This window comes from Oryx dammah, unplaced genomic scaffold (assembly GCF_014754425.2).
Source record: "Oryx dammah isolate SB20612 unplaced genomic scaffold, SCBI_Odam_1.1 HiC_scaffold_5, whole genome shotgun sequence".
NCBI lineage: Eukaryota > Metazoa > Chordata > Mammalia > Artiodactyla > Bovidae > Oryx > Oryx dammah.
This window is the reverse complement of record NW_024070189.1, coordinates 29480576-29498585: the sequence shown is the minus strand read 5'-3', so window position 1 is coordinate 29498585 and position 18010 is coordinate 29480576. Positions and strand designations below refer to the sequence as shown.

Here is an 18010-nt window from a genome sequence, read left to right as displayed (position 1 = left end):
GGAAAGAAAGGCTTGGAGAAGCTAAGTACAGAGAATTGATTTCTGTGTATCAGTTGGCTCTGAAATAAAAAAAATTAAAAGCTTTGCTATCCTGTATTGAAGGAGAGATGAAGTATTCAAGGAACACGTGCATGATGATGTGGTTCTAAATAACAGCAGTTTCTGTGTAGTTAAGTGTAGAAGAAAAATGTCGTTCCTCTTGAAAATAATAGGAAGTACCAGATGTGCTTATCCATTTTTCACTAACTTACATGCAATTTAAATCCAAAAGAAAGTAACATTTCTATTTGTGTAAGTGCCATCAGTTCAGTTCAGTCGCTCAGTCATGTCTGACTCTGCGACCCCAGGCACACACATGCTTATTTTACTTATCAAACTCTTCCAGTAAGTTTCACATTTGACTTTTACATTAAGTCTAAGGCATGTCAATATATGGCAAAACCAATACAGTATTGTAAAAAAAAAAAAAAAGTCTAAGGCAAAAAAACTTTCATTGCCTTTTGTTCATTTTTGCTGTTTCAGATACTCTAGAGTGTGTTGCAACTTTTTTCTTCATGTGGCTTAGTTTTAAGAAACAGTGATTTACAAAAATTATTAGTGTTTATAATTTTGAAGGACTTTCACATTATTTTTTTCTTATTTAGTTAAATTTCACAAAATTTATGTAAGGCCAGGATTTCTATTACTCATTCTTACAGATGAGAAGATGAGATTGTACCTTGTTAATGAAAGTCTTTTCATACTGACAAACCTAGACAGCATATTAAAAAGCAGAGACATTACTTTACTGACAAAGGTCCATATAGTCAAAGTTATGGTTTTTAAGCTGAACACTGAAGAATTGATGCTTTTGAACTGTGGTGTTGGAGAAGACTCTTGAGAGTCCCTTGGACTGTGAGGAGTCAAACCAGTCCATCTTAACAGAAATCAGTCCTGAATATTCACTAAAAGGACTGATGCTGAAGCTGAAGCCCTGATACTTTGGCCAGATGCAAAGAACTGACTCATTAGAAAAGACCCTGATGCTGGGAAAGATTGAAGGTGGGAGGAGAAGGGGACGACAGAGGATGAGATGGTTGGATGGCATCACCAGCTTGATGGACATGAGTTTGAGCGAGCTCTGGGAGTTGGTGATGGACAGGGACGCCTGGCGTGCTACAGTCCATGGGATCACAGAGTCGGACATGACTGAGCAACTGAACTGAACTGAATGAAAGCCAGAAATCGATAGTATCTTCTAATTACAAACATTATTTTCTATTTTATTTTGCTTTATCACTGTATATCTTATTTACTAAATTATTTGGTTATTAAATTAAGATTTTTTAAGATACTCTGTCAAATTATTGATTCTGTTTGGAAGGAAAAACAGAATTGAAGAATAAATATAATTACTTATTTTTTAAGATGTTGAAAAGAGTAAGGTGTCTACAAGATAAAAGTTGTTCATTTTCCTTTGTCTCATAGCTTCCCTAAATTACTGATTTAAACAAAAATTCGACTCCCACATTTCCTTGGCCACCCTCTTGTGCTCATTGAGTTGGGTAGTTCCGCTTCAGGCAGCTCCATAAACCATGCCTTTATGGAGGGCCTTAGCATGGCAGGAGTAACCCTTCTGTGGGCTATCTGCTTTGTGCTGTATTCTTTCATTTTCCATTATGTGTTTTTCTGTAGTACTTGTTTTTTGTGTAATACACTAAGAAGTCCAAATAACAAAATGTTGTTTGAAACTTGTGAATTTTTCATAAGTTATACTAATGTCTTTGTAAAGAGTTACTTGATTATTCATGACTGCTGCTGCTGCTAAGTCGCTTCAGTCGTGTCCGACTCTGTACGACCCCATAGACGGCAGCCCACCAGGCTCCCCGTCCCTGGGATTCTCCAGGCAAGAACACTGGAGTGGGTTGCCATTTCCTTCTCCAGTGCATGAAAGTGAAAAGTGAAGGTGAAGTCGCTTAGTCGTGTCTGACTCTTTGTGACCCCATGGACTGCGGCCCACCAGGCTCCTCCGCCCATGGGATTTTCTAGGCAAGAGGACTGGAGTGGGGTGCCACTGCCTTCTCCTTGTTCATGATTATCCATGAACAAATAATTAAATCTTAAGGTAATTCACTTAAATAACTTTTAACTACCTGATATTTCAAACAAAGGAGAAGGTACAGAAACCTATATAATAGATACTCATTTACCCTTCACTCAAATATCATAAAGACTGACATTTTGTAAAAATTTAGGTTTTTTTTGAAGTGAGTAAAAGATTACACATATAGCTAAGGTCATATGTAATTAACTGCTATCTCTTTTCCTCCCTCTTCACCTCCTATCCTATTATCCTGGTGTTATTTATTATAATAATGGATGGTTTTTATTCTTTTATTTGATATAGATGTATCTTAATATGATATAATTATTTTTGTATATACTTAAACTGTACATAAATATACCCCAGTGAAAGTTTCTTATTGTATTCTACATTGTAAATAATTGTTCTATTATACAAAGTAGATCAATTCATTTTCCTAATGATAGACAATTAGATTTTTTCCATTTTTTTGTCTATTATGAATACAAACAGTATTACACTGAACAGCTTTATAAATGTCTTTTTCAGTGCTTGTGTATTTTGCTAGATTTCTAAAAGGGGAATCACTGTGTCACGTAGACCAGTGTATCGGCTCTTTAGCTTCAGTAAACATTTCCAAATTGCTGTCCACGTTCTTGCCAACATGCTATGTAAGCAAACTTTAAAAATTTTGATAGTATGATGAATGTAAAAAGTTATTTCTTAAAAATTATTCCTTCAGAAATTTTGACCATTGATATTTCTTTTTTTTTTTTTTTTCTTATATGACTATGAGGAATAGCGTGTAGGTCCCTTGAAAAATGCTGCTGATTTCATTTTCCTTTCTCTGATAAATGCTTTTTGGCCTTTGTGTATATAACATATTTATGTCCTTTGCCTATTTTTCCATTGTTTTGATGGTCCTAATAAGGAGGAGCACTACTCTTTGTTATATGCCTTTTCATTTTGTGTTTGGTGACTGCTTTTAATAACAGAGGTTTTAAAAATTTAATCAAATATATTAGTCTTTTCCTGTGTGGTTTATATTTTTATATTGCTTATTCTATCTTGTCAGTAAATTATTCCCTACCTTCATGTCATTAAGTTGTTCTTCCATGTTTTCTTCTAAAGGATTGCTTGCTTTTCATATTTTTTTTCTTTCATCCATCTGGATTGATTTAGAGGCTGTGTGAGATTCAAGCCTGACTTTTATTATATGGGTACCCAGTTACCCCACCATTGTTTATTGAGCATGGCATCTTTTCTGCTTATTTGTGATCCTAACTCTCACATATATCACGTGCCAGTATAGGTTTGTGTCCAGGCTTGCTGTTACTTCTGTTTACCCGTTCCTAAAGCAGTGCTGCACTTTTAATTACTATAGCTTTACAAAGTCTCCTCTCCCAGCTCATTCTTCAAAGTTGAGTTGACTTAACTCTATCAAAGAAATTTCAGAATTAACTTCTACAGTTGTATTGCATGTAGGTTAATTTGTGAGAATGTATTCATTTCCTTTTGAAGGTAACTTTTATTGAAACATAACATACAGAATTAGGTACAAATCGTAAGTGAACAGTTTAATGAATTTTCACAAAGTGTACCCATATAAGTATCCAAAACCAGGTCAAGAAATAGAAGAATAGTATGGGAAGGAACATATTCTAAAATCTCCACTTGTAGAGAAAGGGAAGGCCTCCCAATAACTCCTTCCCTTCTAGAGGGTAACCACTCTCCTAATTTCTTTTACCAAAGAATAATAATTTGGTTATTTTTGTTCTCGTTTTTGAGCTTTATATAATAGAAACATCAATATGTATTCTTTGTGTCTGGATTCTTTGATTCAACATTGGTTTTATGTGATTCATCCTTTTTTTCCCCCCATATTGCTTATTTATATTGTTATAGAGAATTTCATTGTATAAATATATAACTTTTCTGTTCTGTTGGTAAACATTTGAGTTACTTCCAATTTAGTACTATTATGAAAGTATTGCTGTGAACATTCTTTTACATGTTTTTTTTTTAATGTACATCATGTACATTTCTGTTGGACATGTACCTGGGAGCAGAATTGTTGAGATATGTCTACTTTCAGCTTTAGTAGACTCTACCAAGCAGTTTTCCAAAACAGTATACAATTTACTCCCCTAATAACAGTATATAAAAATTCTAGTTGTCCTACATCTTTGCCAAAGCTTAATACTGACAGTTTTTAGTTTAACTGTAGCCATTTAGTGAAGTAATGTTGTCTCCCTGATTTGGTTTGTGTTTTCTTAATGATTTAAAGTAGACTGTCATCTTACTGGTCATTGGTGGTTTTTTCTGTTGTCACTTAAATTTTTTTTTCTCTACCATGTTTCTTGAAGTTTGTCTTTCTTTTGATTTGTGGGAGTTCATTATGTACACTGCATCCAAGTCTTTGGGAAATATATAGTACGTATATCATATATTCTGTAATTTTTCATTCTCTTAATGACATCTTTTGATCAATGTTGTTGTTGTTTAGTCGATAAGTCATGTCCATCTCTTTGTGACCCCATGGACTGCAGCATGCCAGGCTCCCCTGTCCTCCACTATCTCCCGGAGTTTGCTCAAGTTCGTGTTCATTGATTCGATGATCCTGCCTAACCCATCTTATCCTCTGCCGTCCTCTTCTCCTTTTACCTTCAGTCTTTCCCAGCATCAGTCTTTTCCAATGAATTGGTTCTTTGCATCAGGTGGCCAGAGTGTTGGAGCTTCAGCTTTAGCATCAGTCCTTCCAGTGAGTATTCAGGGCTGATTTCCTTTAGAGTTGACTGGTTTGATCTCCTCGCAGTCCAAGGACTCTCAAGAGTCTTCTCCAACATCCCAGTTCAAAAGCATCAAGCCTTCAAAAGCTTTTATAAATTTGTTTTAAAAGAAACCTTGTTTTTACTGTTTAAAATTTTTCAATTTCTTTCAATAATATTTTGTAGTTTTCTCTGTAGAAATCTTGTTCATTGCATTAGGTTTATTCCTAGATATTTGATTTCTTTTGATACTGTGGTAAATTACATCATTTTAAAAATTTCCAGTTACTTGTTGATAAAATGTAGAAATAATGTTGACATTTGAATACTGAACTTGTACCTAAAGCATTTGCTCAATTCATTTGTAGATTCTAATAATTTTCATAGATCACTTTAGATTTTCTGGTAACATAGTAATGGCATATAGGAATAATGACAGTTTCATTATTCTCTTTCGAATCCTTATACCTTTTATTTCCTTTTCCTACATTTTAAAAATTAAATGGATGTTTAATTTCTTTATTTTGTTAATGTGGTGAATTACATTAACTGCCTTTTGAATATTAAACCAACCTTATTTTCTTCAAAAATTCTAAATGGTTTATATATCTTTGGATTGTCTTGTTAATATTCTATTGAAGAGTCTTGTGTTTGTATTTGTGGATGAAGTTGACCTTTAAGTTTTCTTTCTTGTAATGCTCTTGTCAGGTTTTGGTGTCGAGATCATGGTGGCTTTCAGAAATGATTTTGGAAGAGTTCCCTATTGTTCTATTCTCTAGAATAGTTTTTGTAAGATTGATACTATTTTTTTTAATTTTCTTTTTCAGTTGTTCAGTCATGTCCAACTCTTTCTGACCCCATGGACTGCAGCGCGCCAGGCTTCCCTGTCCTTAGTGGGAAAGTTATCTCGGTTTGGGTTTTTCTTGTTGAAGGATTTTTAATTACAGATATAAAATCTTTAATATATACTGGATTTGTTTTCTATTTATTATATTATTTTTATAAATTTTTTAAAAGAACCCTGTTCATTTAATCTGAATTTTCAAAGCATTTCATATGCCAAATGTTTGTTTATAATAGGTTTATTATTTTTAACATATGTAGAAAACTTAAAAGATTTTTGATCACAAGTTTTATCATTCAGGGCTTCCCTGGTGGCTCAGACAGTAAAGAATCTGCCTGCAATGTGGGAGACTGTGGGTTCGATCCCTGGGTTGGATAGAGCTCCTGGAGAAAGGGTTGGCAACCCACTACAGTATTCTTGCCTGGAGAATTCCATGAACAGAGGAGCCTGGGGGGGCTACAGTCCATTGCAAAGAGTCAGACACAACTGAGAAACTAACTCTTCACTTTTTCAACTTAGAGATGGAATAGGTTTACTTTTTATCCTCTCAATTGTAAGGCTATTTATAATGCTTGAATCTGATACCCCCATTATTTGCATGAGGCATCTCAACTCCTCTTGGCGCTTCTCTATTTTTTTCTTTCTTAATCATTGCTAATTATTCTTTTTACCCCTGTCATACCTTTTGGTTCCTCATAACTTCTCATTTACGGTCCCCAATGCCTTGTAGCTTCATTCTGCCTTTCTTATCCACCTCTCCTCTGGTTATCAATAGACTGATCCTCTCCATGGTTCTTGGGGCTTCTCCACTGGCTCACTGGTAAAGAATCTGCCTGCAATACAGGAGCCACAGGAGCCACGGACTCTATCCGTGCATCAGGAAGATCCCCGGAGGAGGGCATGGCAACCCACTCCAGTATTCTTGCCTGGAAAATCCTATGAACAGAGGAGCCTTGTGAGTTATATACGGTCCACAGAGGCTCAAAGAGTCAGCCATGACTGAAGTGACTGAGCATGCACACAGGCACTCCATGGTTCTCAATTTCAACTCCCAAGAGATGATTTGATGAGCCTAGTTTCAGAAGATGTTTATGTCTTCTCTTAGGCTGTTGGTCAGTTAATGGATTGGCTACTCTTGACCAGGCAGGTATTGCCAAGGGCGTTGTGTTCACATAGTAAAGCACCTGGGTGCCTAAGGCTGACTCCTGTGTAGAGGACTGCATTTGGATGGTTTCTCTTAGGATGTACTTGGCAAGTACTAGAATTGTTTAATACAGGTAAGTTCTAGAAATTTAATCACAGCAATTATTGCAGCTTTTCTGCCTTTTTCACTTACTCTGGTGAAATGTCAGTGAGTAATTAAATGCTGATAAAATTGATACCTAGAATTTGGTATTATCAATCTCTTTACTATCTATATTAAAATCTATAACTGAAAATATGTGCTACCAATTCAGATTAGGCCTTCTGCAGTTAGATGTATAACACCTGTAATTTTCAAGATGAACATATGGAAATTGATAGGTTTTAAATGTAAGTAATATAAAAGACACTCATAAGCAGATTAATGATTATTTAAAGAGAAAACCATAGGGGTTATCTCATCTAGGTTGATTCTTGTTATTTCCTTTTTTATACTCCGAAACAACCTTGTGCACTGCTGCGAATTCACTGTTCTGTAATATCACAGTTCAAACTGAAGACAGAGAGCTTCTTTCCCTTTGTGATGCTTAATGGGTGACATTTAAATACCACAGCATAATCTTTGCCTAATACATTCCCATTTATGGAATAAATTATAGATATTATATAGAAACCCCTCTGGTACAATAAGTGAAATTGCTTTTTAATTTTCTAGGGGGACTCGGAGAGAGTAATGATAATTACTGGACCAAACATGGGTGGAAAAAGCTCGTATATAAAACAGGTTGCACTGATTACTGTCATGGCTCAGATTGGCTCCTATGTACCTGCAGAGGAAGCAACAATTGGAATTGTGGATGGCATTTTCACAAGGTAAAAACACAAATTCTATTTGAATATATTTCTGACAATAAATCAAGACCACATTGTCACATGAATTTTCTTATGTACATATTTAATTGAACAGATTTGCTGTATAGGATTTTGCTATTTAGAATTTAGGAGTTTAAAGAAATCACTTCATCATGAAACTAATATCAGAAGAGACCTAGGAGATCATTTTGTCCAATAGTTTCCAAGTTATTTTTAGTTACTGAGCTCTTTCTTTAAAGGAAATCATGTGTAGAAGATCAATCAGAGGTAGAGAGCTTGGAGACTTGGTTTCTAGGCTCTGTAGAGAAGTCTGCTATCCGTGTTTTATTGGTGGTCTACCTTCCTTGTTTTATAGATGGGGAACTGAGAACAGACTGGAAAAGGCACTGGCCCAGGATAATTTAATTCATATTCCTTTTTGCTCTAAGGATATAATGTGAGGCTAAGACTTACCCTCAACATATAAACCTAAATTGTATGCCATATTTGGAATATAGGTGAAATATCCTGGTCCCATGTGTTAAGATTCATAGTTTAATCTACTTATTCAGATTTATGAGATCTTAAAGTATTATTTATATTTCCTACACTTAAGTTTTAGAAAAAAATAAATATAGTCTATAGCATATAGTCAAAGTATGTCTATAGAGTATCTGATTTATTTTCCTGCTTATTTAATATTTGACCCTTGAACACATCAGAGTATATCACATGCTAATGTTCATGTATTTGAATAGACATTAGAATACTTTAAAATTTGGTTTTATATCTAAGAATGAGCAAAAGCAAAGCAGCTTAAATTATGTTTTATGCCATATCACCAAACAGATGTTATTTTGATTTCCATATATTTGTAAATTAACTAGGCCTTCCTGATAGCTCAGTTGGTAAAGAATCCTCCTGCAATGCAGGAGACCTCGGTTCAATTCCTGGATCGGGAAGATCCCCTGGAGAAGGGATAGGCTACCCACTCCAGTATTCTGGCCTAGGGAATTCCATGGGGTCACAAAGTCCATGGGGTCACAAAAAGTCGGACATGACTATCTTTCACTTTCAAGAAATTTAAAAAATCTTTCTTTAGTTTTAAAAATTATAATTAATTTTCTGTTTCCTAAGAAAAATATACTAGATATTTTATTTTGGTTACATTATTAGGGAGACTGACAGAGAAATTTTATTAGGAGAAAAAAGGTATAAAGAAAGGAAAATAAAAAGGAAAGAGAAAAAATAACTTGGTCCATGTAAGGTACTTTGTCTGGAAGAAAATCTAGTTAGCAGAATATCAGGAGTATTTTTCTACACAAGTAATAGAAAAGAAAACAGGTTTTACTTTTCTCAGTGAGCAAGCAGGCCTGAAGTAGGTGGCCCTTTCTGGTGCTTTAGTGGCTCTGCAGTTGGGTTGTCTTCTCCTGATAGTTGCAAGATAGTTACTGTGAATCGAGACATCACGTTGATATTTGCATGAGGAAAAAGGGGAAAAGGAATGCAAAGACTTCTGTTTTTCAGGAAGTCCATACCTTTTTGGAAGCTTCCCAGAACAGCTTCACTTATATTTCACTAACCAGAACTGTGTCTCATGGCAATAATTATAGGGAAACAAGTTATGAATTTGATTTTGTCTAGTTTTATAATGGAGTTAGGTAAGGGACGGGATGTTCAGGAATCGATTCAGAAGTAACCAGAAAATAGTTTCTGCCTCAAGGAATGAATTCAGTGATAACAACAGCTAACCTTTATGAAAATAACATATTTATAATATTAATAACATTCTATCAATGAATAGACACTGTTCTTTGTACATAAAATATTTATATAAAGTACATTCAATGAGAGCAAACATAAGCCTTCTGGAAAAGGACAACACATATTAATTTCAACAAACTTGGATATTTATCCATTCGTTTTCATTTGTTCATTCATCCAATGTATACTAACTTGACATCTAACATGACAAGCACTCTGAAAAGAAAGCAACCATAGTTTCTGTTCCCATGAAATTTACCTGATGGAGAAGATTAGCATAAACCAAAAAATCATATAAAGAAATGTAAAATTACAGATATGACAAGCCTACAAAGATTGTGTAAAGAGGCTGTGACTGCCTGTGGTAATGGGGTCTGATCTGGTCAGGAAGGTCAGGGGAAGGCTCCCTTTAGCAAGTGATGTGTATGTGAAGGAGGAGTTAAACTGAAGAAAGAGCATTTCAGACCAAGGAAGCAGCATGTGCAAAGTTCTTTCACATTAAAAAAAAAAAAAAAAAACACATAGACAACAAACTGAATGGTTGCACTCTAGGCGAGCACGATTTTCAATGAAGATATGAAGAAGACAATAGGCAAGTTACACAGAGTGCAGGCCATGTTAGGAGTTTGTGTAAAAGCCGTGGGAAACCACTGAAAGGCTTGGCATGATCACCTCTACACTGGCTGCAATGCAGAAGATATATGGAGAAAGGACACAGTTGATCAGACCAAGGTTATCAGTAGGCCCTTGCAATGGCCTTGGTGAGAGGTATCAGTAGTTTGAACTGGGTTTGTAGTGTTAAAGTGGAAAGGAGTCATAATTGAAAGGCAGTTAGAAGATAAATCAACAGGACTTGATGATAGATAGGTATGAGGCTGAGATAAATAAGTGGAGTTTTCAGAGATGAGAATAGTTTGTGCATCTGGTTGAAGAATGGTGGCATTTACTGGAAGAGGATGATTTTTTTTTTTTTTTCATGGATCCTGACTTTAGTTTTGTTTTTAATTTTATTGGAGTATAGTTGATTTACAATGTTGTTAGTTTCAGGTGTACAGCAAAGTGCTTCAGTTATGTTGCTGCTGCTGCTAAGTCGCTTCAGTCGTGTCCAACTCTGTGCGATCCCATAGACGGCAGCCCACCAGGCTCCTCTGTCCCTGAGATTCTCCAGGCAAGAACACTGGAGTGGGTTGCCATTTCCTTCTCCAGTGCATGGAAGTGAAAAGTGAAAGTGAAGTTGCTCAGTTGTTCCCGACCCCATGGACATAGACGGCAGCCTACCAGGCTCCTCCACCCATGGGATTTTCCAGGCAAGAGTACTGGAGTGGGGTGCCAATGCCTTCTCTGGCTTCAGTTATAGATATACACATATCCATTCTTTTTCAGATTCTTTAATATAGGTTATTACTGAACATTGAGTAGAATTCTTTGTACTATATAGTAGATCCTTATTGGTTATTTATTTTATATATAGTAGTGTGTGTATGTTAATCCCAAGCTCCTAATTTATGTTTCCTGTTTGGTAACCATAAGTTTGTTTCTGAAATTTGTAAGACTGTTTCTATTTTGTAAATATGTTCATACGTATCATTTTTAAAAAATTAGATTCTACATATGAGTGATATCTGATAGTTGTCTTCCTCTGCCTGGCTTATTTCACTTAGTATAATAATCTCTAGGTCCATCCATGGTGTTGCAAATGGCTTATTTCATTCTTTTTGATGACTGAGTATTGACTTTATGTCTATATGCGGTAGGTAGAAACACTTTTAGACCTTAAGAAAGCTGTCATGTAGTCAGTTGAATATAAAATTTGAGTTCAGAGGGAGAGAGGAAAGGTAACAATATAGATTTGTTGTGAGACATCTTTGTGTAAGTGGGGAGTGAAATCCTGGGTGTGAATGGGATCTTGTTGGCAGGGAGTATAGTGAAGAAGACAGTGTTCCAAGATTGAGCCTTAGAACTGCCAACATGTCAAGGCTGAGTAAGAAGAATAAGCTTGAGAAACCAACAGAGGAGGAGTAACCAGAGAGGTAGGGGAAAAACCAGGACATCACAGTATCATGGGAGCATGCGGAAGAGCGCTTCAAGGAAGAAGTGGTCCACAGTAGTTGAATGAGATGAAGCCTCAGAAGTCCACCTTGGTTTTAGCAAAATGGATGTGACTAGTGAAAGTGAAGAGGAACTAAAAAGCCTCTTGATGAAAGTGAAAGTGGAGAGTGAAAAAGTTGGCTTAAAACTCAACATTCAGAAAATGAAGATCATGGCATCTGGTCCCATCACTTCATGGGAAATAGATGGGGAAACAGTGGAAACAGTGTCAGACTTTATTTGGGGGGGCTCCAAAATCACTGCAGATGGTGACTGCAGCCATGAAATTAAAAGACGCTTACTCCTTGGAAGGAAAGTTATGACCAACCTAGATAACATATTCAAAAGCAGAGACATTACTTTGCCGACTAAAGTCTGTCTAGTCAAGGCTATGGTTTTTCCTGTGGTCATGTGTAGATGTGAGAATTGGACTGTGAAGAAGGCTGAGCACCGAAGAATTGATGCTTTTGAACTGTGGTGTTGGAGAAGACTCTTGAGAGTCCCTTGGACTGCAAGGAGATCCAACCAGTCTATTCTAAAGGAGATCAGCCCTGGGATTTCTTTGGAAGGACTGATGCTAAAGCTGAAACTCCAGTACTTTGGCCACCTCATGTGAAGAGTTGACTCATTGGAAAAGACTGTGATGCTGGGAGGGATTGGGGGCAGGAGGAGAAGGGGATGACAGAGGATGAGATGGCTGGATGGCATCACTGACTCGATGGACGTGAGTCTGAGTGAACTCCGGGAGTTGGTGATGGACAGGGAGGCCTGGTGTGCTGCGATTCATGGGGTCGCAAAGAGTTGGACACGACTGAGCGACTGAACTGGAACTGGAGTGACCTTTGCAAGAACCATTATGTTTGGGTGGTGGGAGGTTATAATTTTAACCCTCCAGTTACAGAGGGTTCAACAGTAAGTGAGAGGTTAGGAAATAGAGTTAGTAGATGACACTGGAGCAGATGGCTGGGAAGAGGAGGTTAGAAATCCAGTAAGGGACTTGTTTTGTTTTTGAGTGGTAATTTGAACATGTTTAAGAGGGATGTACACTGGGGTATGTTTATGTCCATGAATTTATGATTCTAAAAAAAGATGCATTGGTCACCTTGGAGGATATTAGAATGAATTCATGATATTTAAAACAAGAAGTCATTAGTCACTTTGGAGAATGAGAATTTAAAGATTAAGGGGAAAAAAAAAAAAATAAAGATTAAGGGGAGAATCAAGCAGCTACCATGTCTCTCCAAAATGATGATGAGAAGAATTTTCCCTTTATAGCACTGTTCCAGCTAGCAATGAGGGAATAGTGGAATTAGAATATCACCCCCCCTCTTTTTTTTCAATCCCTAATGTCATTATACATCTAGGCAATAATTAGAAATGGCTGCTAATGTCATGAAAAGAGAGACAACCAAACATTAGATAAAAGTTTGTAACACAAGCTACGAAATCAGGGCAAACAAATCAAATCTAAATCTAGTTGGATCTCTAGATCTGTCTGAAACATAGATAGATTCTGGTCTTTTATACTGCATGATTGAGCACAGCTTTAAAACACTAGTTAATTAGCAAACTTTTAACTGTGAATCAGTTAAAGAAGTAAAGAAATGAATAGATTATAAAGATTTAAACACATAAATATGGAACATTCTCTTAATGCTTTACCCTTTAAGTAGCTGTTGTTTCATGGACCTCAAGGTCATGTTTATATTGATAGAAGCAGTCTGCCATGGGCCTGAGTGTCTCTGCATGTACCTGCTAAGTATACCAAGAAAACCTGATTTCTCCCTACCTAGGCTTTTGTCAGAGGTGGACTTGCAGTAGCAATATTGAGAGAAGAGGTGACATCTCCCCTCAGTGAGCAAGCTGGTTTCTGTTTGTTGTACAAGTAGTCAGTCCTCAAGCTCAATGTTTCTGCCTGATTAGCGACCCACTGCATGCACAGTATCGGCATCCATCATGAGCCTTTGCCTTCTCCCTACGGGACTTAACAGCTGATGCAAACCAACATGGGTAATAAGTCCTTTGTCTCTGATTCAGGATTTTTGTGTCTTTTGACAGCATCCATGAAACGGGTGCTGGATTAACTTGACGTAAGTAGAATAAAACCCAAGACTTTGGCCAGTTCTGGATGGGTCACCAGGATTCTTTTATCTCTTGGTAATATCAACCTAGACAGCATATTAAAAAACAGAGACATTACTTTGCCAACAAAGGTCCATCTAGTCAAAGGTATGGTCTTTCCAGTAGTCATGTATGAATGTGAGAGTTGGACTATAAAGAAAACTGAGCACTGAAGAATTGATGCTTTTGAACTGTGGTATTGGAGGAGACTCTTGAGAGTCCCTTGGACTGCAAGGACATTCAACCAGTCCATTCTAAAGGAGATCAGTCCTGAATATTCATTGGAAGGACTGATGCTGAAGCTGAAGCTCCATTATTTTGGCCATCTGATGTGAAGAGCTGACTCACTGGAAAAGACCCTGATGCTGGGAAGGATTGAAGGCAGGAGAAGGGGATGACAGAGGATGAGATGGTTGGATGGCATCACTGACTCAATGGACGTGAGTTTGGGTAAACTCCGGGAGCTGGTGATGGACAAGGAGGCCTGGCGTGCTGCAGTCCATGGGGTCTCAAAGAGTCGGACACGACTGAGCAACTGAACTGAACTGGACTGAAGATGTAAGTAGATAGGTTACTATTGGGAAAAGATGGAAGCTTTAGAGCCAGAAAATGCAGGTTTCCACACAAATTAACCAATTTCCTGACCATGCACTAGTTACTTTACCTAGGGCCTTGAAAGAAGTATCGTGTCGTTTTATTTAAAGAAAGAAAAAAAAAAAGATGTGTTATAATTGAGTACAAATCCCACTTTTCCATTTAACAACTATGTGACCTTTACTAAATTACTTGACTTTTCAGTGTTTCAATTTTATCACCTATAAAAATGGAGATTATACTGTGTCGAGACCAGCTCGACAAGCAAGGTTTCCAAAAGCGCTATATGGCGAGAGAATGAGAAGCGAGACACAAGAATTCAGAGAAAAGCGAGGATCAGGGGACCAACACCACTCCAAGGTGAAGGTGCCGAAACTGAATCCAAGCCAGCTTTATTATACTTTCAGCTGTGAATGAAAGAATATGCGGGGAATTAAACTATAACTCATGTGGCCTTCAGGGCCAAAGAACAAAATGATCATTAACCATTGAGTAATTAGGAAACAGTAATCAATAACAAATAGGTAACTAAGACTAATATTCTTATCTATAGATTTTTCCACCAGATATGTAAAACATATGACTCTGAGACGCCAGTTGAGAAACAGTCTGGGGTTGGTTTTCCAGCCCCAGGATCATATCTTGTTTTCAAGATTATGAACTGTTGCCTCTGCACTTGTTCCACGTGCAGCCTTGTAGCATCCAGTTTATCAATAATTCAGTTCAGTCGCTCAGTCGTGTTCGACTCTTTGTGACCCCATGAACCACAGCACACCAGGCCTCCCTGTCCATCACCAACTCCTGGAGTCCACCCAAACCCATGTCCATTGAGTTGGTTATGCCATCCAACCATCTCATCCTCTGTCGTCCCCTTCTCCTGCCCTCAATCTTTCCCAGCATCAGGGTCTTTTCCAGTGAGTCAGCTCTTCGCATCAGGTGGCCAAAGTACTGGAGTTTCAGCTTCAGCGTCAGTCCTTCCAATGAACACTCAGGACTGATCTCCTTTAGGATGGGCTGGTTGAATGTCCTTATAGTCCAAGGGACTCTCAAGAGTCTTCTCCAACACCACAGTTCAAAAGCATCAATTCTTTGGTGCTCAGCTTTCTTTATAGTCCAACTCTCACATCCATACATGACTACTGGAAAAACCATAGCCTTGACTAGATGGACCTTTGTTGGCAAAGTAATATCTCTGCTTTTTAATATTCTGTCTAGGTTGGTCATAACTTTCCTTCCAAGGAGTAAGCATCTTTTAGTTTCATGGCTGCATCTGCAGTGATTTTGGAGCCCAGAAAAGTAAAGTCAGCCACTGGTTCCACTGTTTCCCCATCTGTCTGCCATGAAGTGATGGGACTGGATGCCATGATCTTAGTTTTTCAGAAAACTAAGTTGAGCTTTAAGCCAACTTTTTCACTCTCCACTTTCACCTTCATCAAGAGGTTCTTTAGTTTCTTTTGTGGTACTTCCCAGGGCCTGCTTTTCTTTTATTCTTCCTGTCTCCTACAATACTGCTTAAATCATAGATTATTGTGAGAAATAAAAATTAAGTATATAAACCACCTACATATAATAGGTGCTCAGTAAATCTGAGTTTTGTTCCTTCTTCTAGAGTCTGTGTCATTAGTATTTTGGATTGTAAAGTCTGGCTTCATGCGTATGTTAGTGTAGCACTCCTTTCCTAAACTTTGCTTCAGGTCTGACACCTATAGAACAAAGGTTTGATAATATCTGCTTTACAGGCTTTGAGAATATTTTTTAAAGGATGTGAAACCACTATGAATTTCTGGTCTTAGTTGTTATCCTTGAAAGACGTTAACCAAATATAACCTCGTCACTTACTCTTTTGAAACTCTCAGGACGTGAAACAGGTAAGAATCGTCGACCCAGAGGCTCTAGCCCCACAGAATGGAACAGTGGTAGAGCCATTCCTCTTGTTATTCAAGAAGTAGCTGACACGGTCAGAGAAGGTGATGGCACCCCACTCCAGTACTCTTGCCTGGAAAATCCCATGGACGGAGGAACCTGGTGGGCTGTAGTCCATGGGGTCGCTAAGAGTTGGACACGACTGAGAGACTTCACTTTCACTTTTCACTTTCATGCATTGGAGAAGAAAATGGCAACCCACTCCAGTGTTCTTGCCTGGAGAATCCCAGGAACGGGGGGAGCCTGGTGGGCTGCCATCTATGGGGTCGCACAGAGTTGGACACGACTGAAGCGACTTAGCAGCAGCAGCTGACACGGTGGGTGTTCACATGAGATGTGAGCTTCTTCTTCCACACTGATGGCATGAAGCCATGCCTGGAGCTCAGGAACCAGGGGCAGCCTTAAGGAACTCGAGTAGTAACCAGTCACTGCATAAGACACCACCTGAGCTGTAAACGTTGCCAACACTAAATTCGTTGTTTCCGTATACAACAGCAAAGTTGCTTCAGTCGTGTCTGATTCTTTGTGATGCTATGGACTGTAGCCCACCCAGGCTCTCTGTTCATGGGATTCTCTAGGCAAGAATACCAGAGTGGATTGCCATGCCCTCCTCCTAGGGATCATCCCGACCCAGAGATCAAACCTGTGTTTCTTGCATTGGCAGGCAGGTTCTTTACCACTAGCACCACCTGGGAAGCCCAGTATAATAGTATTCATTCTGATAACTCCTTTAAACACATTAGTTTATTCAGCTACTTGAAGATACATTTTATAGTTACCTGGCCTTGGTGGACCCATCCAGAGGTAGTATTACATAAAAGAATATTTTTGTTAAAATACATGAAAAAGAGCTGGTTACAGAGCCTGGCATTCGGTATGATTCCACTTTTGTATGAGAAATTATATATGTAAATATATGCAGTGCAAACCATCTACATAGAAGGCTCTATTCCAAAATCATTGTCAAGAATATGGCATTATGGTGACTTTTTTTCTTTGGTTTATGAATATATTTTAAATTCTGAAATAAACATGTAATTAAGTAAATACCTCCCCAACACCCCCCCCCCCCAATTAAGGGTGCTGCTGCTGCTGCTAAGTTGCTTCAGTCGTGTCCAACTCTGTGTGACCCCAGAGATGGCAGCCCACCAGGCTCCCCTGTCCCTGGGATTCTCCAGGCAAGAACACTGGAGTGGGTTGCCATTTCCTTCTCCAATGCATGAAAATGAAAAGTGAAAGTGAAGTCGCTCAGTCGTGTCCAACTCTTAGTGATCCCATGGACTGTAGCCTAACAGGCTCCTCCGTCCATGGGATTTTTCCAGGCAAGAGTACTGGAGTGAGTTGCCATTGCCTTCTCCACCAATTTAGGATAGTATCAGTCAAAATGAGATGTTTCCTAGGAGTCTACTGAAATGTGTATTTGGTTGTTGTCTGGGAATACTTTTTTCTGAGGGTGAACTTCTCTTCCTAACTCAGTTGCGTAGAATTTGGGGTTGAAGCTTTAAAGCTTCCCAACAACATATCAGATCTTATGTTTCCAAAGTTTTAACCGAACCTCTGAGTAGCCCTAGTTCTTTCTACTAGGAATTGATGGCTTTCTGTGAGATCAGTATATCTGGTGTTTTTGATTTTCATAACAGAAACATTGCCATTTGCATTTTTAACACCTCCCTTTGTGTACATTGGATTCTATTTAATGGAGCTTTTAAAATATGTTGGTACTGGACCCTAATCTCAGGGGTTCTAATTTGGGGTGGGGTCTGGAAGTTGAATTTTTCATGTGTCCAGATGGTTTTGAAGGTGGCCAAGATTGAGACATTTCCCTAAGCCCTTGCTAGAGAGTTCTGTTGA

General features: G+C 38.0%; 1 protein-coding gene across 1 annotated transcript in view; it reads left to right on the top strand.

Annotated features, from left to right (window-relative positions):
- MSH3 (mutS homolog 3) overlaps positions 1-18010 on the top strand; it is a 195013-nt gene that overhangs the window by 148357 nt on the left and 28646 nt on the right. The window contains exon 20 of the mRNA XM_040239436.1: positions 7533-7690. Coding sequence (XP_040095370.1) covers positions 7533-7690 — 158 coding nt within the window. The remainder of the gene's footprint in view (positions 1-7532; positions 7691-18010) is intronic.